Source organism: Astatotilapia calliptera, chromosome 6 (genome assembly GCF_964374335.1).
Source record: "Astatotilapia calliptera chromosome 6, fAstCal68.1, whole genome shotgun sequence".
Taxonomy (NCBI): domain Eukaryota; kingdom Metazoa; phylum Chordata; class Actinopteri; order Cichliformes; family Cichlidae; genus Astatotilapia; species Astatotilapia calliptera.
In genome coordinates, this window is record NC_137427.1 from 23,754,908 (window position 1) to 23,761,588 (window position 6,681).

Below are 6,681 nucleotides of genomic sequence, written 5' to 3' on the forward strand. Positions count from 1 at the left end.
CATCTACTGTAATCATAACAAGATCATTATCATAGCAATGAAATAAACCCACATCATTAAGCAATCACAGATAGTTGGAAAAACTCCAATGATATTTCTGAGACAGACACAAAATGGAGCAGTTTTCTCATTTGAGTGATTCTGTAACAGCTGAAATGATGGAGATAACCGTCCCATCATTTTTCATTTCTCCTCGGGCTCCAGTTTCTGCTGATTACAGCTGCTCTCGTTTATTCCAGCTGCTATTAAACCACTTAACAGGCACGCTTCATTCAGCTCTGACCGCTACAGGCTAGCATGCGGCGGGGTTTTTTTTCGCTCGTATTGTTTGTGAATGAATTATTTCACATGCTGAGTAATAAAGTCTAAGCTGAAAGGAACAACTGCACCTGAGGCGTTCTGCACACTTTTTTTCTAATTACAGGGATATTAAGTGCAGGAGGAATTATCAAGGTCATATTTTTATGCACGACACTGCTAGAAGCAAAAGAAGGCTCGTAGGAGTTTCTTCTGGTCGCTTAGCAACCTTCGGTTAGGTGACTCGCATTTTTCAGCATTTGACACAGCTGATGTAAAAGCACGATCTCACACATCTCCTTAAAGGGCTTTCACAGAGCCTTTAAAGTCACTGGATTCTTTTAGAATTAAACTAAAAATCATCTAATAGGCTGTTAGGGAGACATACATGAGCCAATAAGTCGCTTTGTATCTGTTGACTACGGCTTTCACGTCCACCCTGCTGAACATTCACAGACTGTGATGCTCTTTTTCCACCTCAGACCTGCTCTGTATTTTAGACTCTGAATGAGCTTACTGTTTCACTGCCAGCTTCTCCTCTGAGAGGCAGAAAGGCACAAGAATTGTGTGTGAGTGTGAGAAAGAGGGAGAGGCTAAGCTGCTGACATAAGTAGGTGGTATTCACACAGCCCAGGCAAGGATTTTAAGCCCACAGCATGACCTTCCCTGTCTGATGTTGCCAGGTTTGAGATACGTGACCACAGCTACTGTAACCTTTACAATAGACGAGCAGAAGTGAGTAAAAGAACAGGACATCTTGTGGGCGTTTTTTTGTACATTAAACCAGATGAACGCTCAAGATCAGCCACATCTGAAAACAAAGCTGTTTGGGTAATAAGACTAACTAGTCAAAAACCTACGATGTTTGCATTTACCACTAGAGCACTGCAAAATGAAAGCCAAACAAGGCGATTTTAACAGGTTTCGGTGTGGTGGATATCTTCAGCGGACAAATTGAGTATGCTGAAGGCATTATCTTGGACACAAGGAAACTGTCAGTACTGACATTTTAAAGATCAAAGATTTCTTTGAAATTATTTTTAAAAGAATTCAACAGATTAATGAATAATGAGTAGTTGAAGTGAATAAATGTAGCTGAAAGCAGCAATGAGGGAGGGCAAACAGTTCATGAGGTCAAATTCAAATTCAATTCAAATTTTTATTTGTCACACACACACACACACACACACACACAACCATACACAGTATGACATGGGGGTGAAATGCTTGTAGCTGTACAATGCCCGACCATTAAATGACAGAAAAAAAGTTTTACAATATTTACAATTTACAGGTTACTACAAAATTTACAAATTAACTTAAGAATTTACAGTAAAGAATGTGCAAATAGCAGAAGAGATTATAAAGGTTATAAATTATTGGAATTATAGGATTATAGGAAATGTGTGGTGGTGCGTGTGGTGATGTGTGTGTGAGAGTCCAGTCTTATAGTGACGTGTGTGGGAGAGTCCAGTCCTACACCTGGTTCAGGCCCCGAATAGCCTGGTGGAAGAAGCTCCTCCTCATTCTCTCCGTTTTGGCCTTAAGGGAGCGGAAGCGCTTCCCAGACCTCAACAGTGAGAAGAGTCCATTGTTGGGATGGGAGAGGTCCATCATAATCTTCCTAGCTTTGGACTTGCACCGCTTGGTGTAGATGGACAGCAGGTCAGGGAGCTCTGATTGAATGATGCGTTCGGCTGAGCGCACCACTCTTTGCAGATCTCGTCTGTCCTGCTTGGTGCTGTTCCCAAACCAGGTGCAGATGTTTGTCGTCAGGACGCTCTCGATGGTGCAGGAGTAAAAGTTCTTGAGCACCTTCAGTGGCAGATGGAAGTCTCTAAGTCTTCTGAGGAAGAAGAGACGGTGACGGGCTTTCTTGACCAGGTGGACAGGTTTGAAAATCTGAGATCTATCCGGTGACTTTTGCAAGGTTGAATTTTAGTGACCACTGAAAAAAAATGTTCTGCCTGTTTTTAAAAAAAGAAAACTTTTTCATTAAAGCCAACATTTAATTTTTTTTTCCAATAGAGCTTATGGTTCTGCTTTAGTTCCATTAGTGGTACTTCAGTGTTCAAAGTAAAGCAGTCAGTAAAATTGTATTTTTATTTTCACTGCTTAAAGTGAAGAGGTTGTTTTCGTAGTTACTAGTGCCACAAACGGATCTAAATCAAGTGGACAGAAACTACAGTTTAACACTGTAGATCAAAAAATCCAAGCAATATTTCAACTACATGTTCTTATGTACTTATTCTGTTTGCAGAGCCTTTTTTCCCCTTTCTAATGCTATAATGCATCCAATCCTCCTTTGTTAACATTTGCAAATATTAAAAAGGAAACTAGATGGCATGCATCCTATAAAAGATTTTAGTTTGACAGCTTCTAGTGTGTCAAACTAAAAACAGCACAAATTTTTGGAGTGCACAATAATTCATCCTGGGACTCATTTCAATAAAAGCTCTAAAAATCTGAAAATTAAGCTTTGAGCCATGCTGCGGAAGAGCTCCAAATCATCCTCATCTATCTTCATAAAGCTGTGATTGGCATCCAAGAACTTAGTCTATTTACAGCAGCCGCACTTTAACTAGTTCAAGAAACAGCATGGCAGCTTTATTGAGGGACTGGCAGGATGCTGTAATCTCTACTGCCAATCCAGCTGCTCCCATCCAGCCCTCCATTCAACATGAGCAGCTGACCAGCCCTGGAGGACACTGGTAAATCGCGACAACAGTGGGACAGATGCAGAACACATCTGGTGGTGGTGGTGGGGGGGGGGGGGGGGTATGATGGCAAATTACATTATCAACACAGAGGGAGAGGTGAAGGAAGAGGATGATAATGCGCTGCCGTGTGCAGTCCAATGTCACTTTCCAACTCAGCACTAATCAGAGCGCCTCAGACCATTTCAGAAATTAAACTAATACTCTGACACTGATGAGCGGTTAAACTAAACACAAGATCTTCATCCAAAATGCAGCACACAAACAAGGAGACTTCGTATTAAAGCAACCTTTCGTTATGCGTTTAGCTGGAGGGAAGACAGCTGCAGCACAGTACTGCAGAAATTGCTGACAGGTAGTAAAATGCAATCATGGAATCACGGGACAATGTTTTTCCAAGGACTGCTGCAGGTACTTCAACACCAACTGTTTTTGTTCCTCATGCAGAGCTTCAAGGAACAGATGAGGCACGTGCCCACATAGACCCCAGGTCAGAGGTCAGCAACCTTTAACACCGAAAAAGCCATTTGGACCCGGTTTCCACGCAAAAGAAAACAGTGGGAGCCGCAAATACTTTTTGACATCTAAAATGACAATAACACTGTATATATTGTTTTTTACCTTTATGCTGTGTGTGAACAACTAAGGTGTGTTGCTTATGAAATCCTTGAAGTGCTACAGAGAAAATTACATTTTATTTATGTAATTGACACATTTTGAACTCTTAATGAAATATAGCAAAAGGAAAGACACCCAGCTGAACTAAAGTGATCCATGTAGCAAACAAAAACTGTTGTGAGCCGCCACCCTTATATCGCCTTTGGGCTTTTGGAGCCTTGACCTGACTTTTAAAAAATAATTGGGAAAAAAAGCACTATGCTGCTAAAAAATGACAAATAGATAATTGCAAAATTCTGCCTAAATATGTATTTTACCTGGTTAATGTGTGTGGCGTGGCGTGGTCTGCAGCGCCGCTGCAGGGGAGGCGACGCACCTGAGCGGCACCTGCAATCACGCCTCGCCGCCTTTACGTCTCTGCTCTCTATGCTGTTGTGTTGGTATGTGTCGGGCTGTGAGCTGAAAAGCTACAGCCGGCTGTATGTGTACAGCAACCGTGTGTGAAAAGTGGTCAATAAAGAGATGCTGAAAAGCGTGTTCATGGAAACATCGTCGGGTCTGCCGTGATATGTTTACAATGGGACTTCTGCTCCTGAACCTCTGCGCACAGCGTCTGCAAATCGGGGCTGTACAAGTCACTTTCATCTTTACGCAGGACTGTAAGCTGTCATCTGTGAGGCGTGAGCGGTGTTTGTCTTTAACATAGTTCACGGTGGAGAATGGCTGGATCCAAAGATCCATAATTGGCCTACCTGGGGTTGAAAGTCTTGATAAATGCATGGCGTTTCAGCGGGTATATCGGTTTCTGCGAGTTTGACTCTTATTTTGAGCGATGAAAAAAATAATAGAATATAAATTTATTTTTATATTTATAGAACTACAAGGTAAAAAAGAACTAACATAAAAATAAAAAAAATAAAAATACACGTCAGCTAAATACTTCTAATTTATTTTCCCAAACCACGCGGAGCCGCACTGTAAGGACTAAAGAGCCGCATGCGGCTCCGGAGCCGCAGGTTGCCGACCCCTGCCCCAGGTAGTGCTCAGGCACCTGTGCTTTTAACTTCTTACTTGATAAGTCCCCTTTTTGCAGGTTACTTTTTTTCTATCATCTATTTCACAATTTCGTATGACATTAATGTCAAATTAGAAGCATATGAAGGCCAACAATTATATTTTTATAATTCTGCTAGATCACACAAGCCACATATCCTCTTTTGATTTTTGCTGTCAGCCATATGCCTGCATGCCATCAGAGCACCCTGAGGAACAGCATGATGTCTCTGACCTGCTATTACCCTGCGAAAGCAAGGTTATGATAGCGTTTGGCCAGCAAATATTCAGATGTCAGAAACACCTGCTCGGCATATCCATCTAGAGTCATTCATATCAACTTGCATGGAAGTGACGTTAATCTTACAGATTTGTCATCGTATTTATTGGTTATAGGTGCAGTCAAAAGAGGTCAAAGTTTGTGTGCGAGTCCGTGCGACATCAGTACCAGTATGTTGTGTGTGTGTGTGTCAGACCTGCTACAGAGGGAAAAAGTAGCGTGTATAATTATTTCTCAAATACTTTGCACATTTAGTTAGCTCCAAGAGTGTTTGCCTTAAATATTATTTTAATACATATCTAATCCTTAATTATGATGTGTAATATTTATTTAATATGTAGCACAACAGCAAGAAAGAACAGGTTAAGAAAACAGAAATAAAGATAACTACAGCAGGGCAGCAGCTCTCTTCTGTCCTGGATCAGACCATGCAGCAGTGAAGTCGATGAGGGAGATCAATAAATAAGTATGTAAGCAGGTAAAACCTGTGCTATTGTGTGCAGATTTGTTTTAATATACAAATTCTTATGTGACCTGTTTTTGGCTTTAGCACTTCCACACTCTTTAAAATGTTTTTTTTCCAAATTTTTGGATGGACTGCTGTTTTTCCTTAGCAGGATGTTTAAGGGCACTTAATTGCACTTTTGTATACACCAACCCATTCAGATGTGTTATAAAACTGGAATGTGTTAAACAGCAGAGAACCAGTATATTTCACTTACTGCTGTTTGTGGTTCAGCTCTGCCTCCTTGTTCACCAGGTCCTGCTTGAGATTGGCTAGCATCTCCACGGAGACGTCCACCTGCCGAGAAAGCTCCGAGGCCTTGTCCTCCAGGTCTTGTTTCTCCTGGCTCAGCCGTTCACTCTCCAGCTTGGCCCGCTCCAACTCTGAGCTCTTCCTCTCCAGCTCCGCCTGAAGACGGCCTACACGGGCCGCTATTTTCTGCTCCACCTACAGTTGAGGAGAAAATTTTACCCCCCTGTGTAAAATTTAAAGTGTTTTTTTTTCCAAGAATTTCTAAGCATACTAGTTTTCTTTAGAAAATCAGATCAGAGAACGAAATCATGAAAAAGCATGCCAAAAACAAAAGAAGTCCGTTTACACTGGAGAAAAAAACTTGTTGCAAGAGATGGATATACAAAGTTATCGCAGTGTACCAAAATGTCAATAATTGGAGTGAGAATTATCAAGAGTTACACAGTACAGAACAAGCATTGCAGAGGTAGAAAGTGAAAGAGTTTGAAGACTGGTTAAAAAAAAAATACAGTGTCTAAAGACCCCAGATCAACTTCCATAACACTAGTGAATGACTTAGCCAAGTCAGGAATTATAGTCTCAAAGAAGGCAATCACTAGAACCCTGCACAGGAATGGACTGTGAGGTTGCAGACCAAGAAAAACTTCACTTCTGCAGAAGAGACACTTTCAAGCCAGACAGAAATATACTAATTACATACTACTTATGCATATTGGAAGTGCATCCTCTGGTCAGAAGAAAAGAAACTAAAGCTCTTTGGCCGGGGAGATGCTGCTTATGTTTGGAGAAAGAAGGGAGAGGCGTGCAACCCGAAGAACACTGTCCCCTCAGTGAAGCACGGTGGTGGGAGTATAATGCTGTGGGGATGCTCAAGCTCATCAAGGTAAGAGGAATCATGAAGAAAGAAGGAAATGTGAAGAAGTAGACTATTAGAAAATTAGTGAAAAAACAGCTAATGT

At 41.4% G+C, this 6,681-nt stretch overlaps 1 protein-coding gene across 3 annotated transcripts in view; it reads right to left on the bottom strand.

Moving 5' to 3' along the window:
* Nucleotides 1–6,681, bottom strand: part of fbxo41 (F-box protein 41) — an 80,945-nt gene that overhangs the window by 59,094 nt on the left and 15,170 nt on the right. For all 3 annotated transcript variants that reach the window (XR_013909702.1, XR_013909703.1, XM_026171179.2), the window contains exon 3: nt 5,688–5,917. Coding sequence is in view for 1 of the 3 variants with exons in the window: in XM_026171179.2 (XP_026026964.1) it covers nt 5,688–5,917 (230 nt within the window). In the remaining 2 variants the exon portion in view is untranslated. The remainder of the gene's footprint in view (nt 1–5,687; nt 5,918–6,681) is intronic.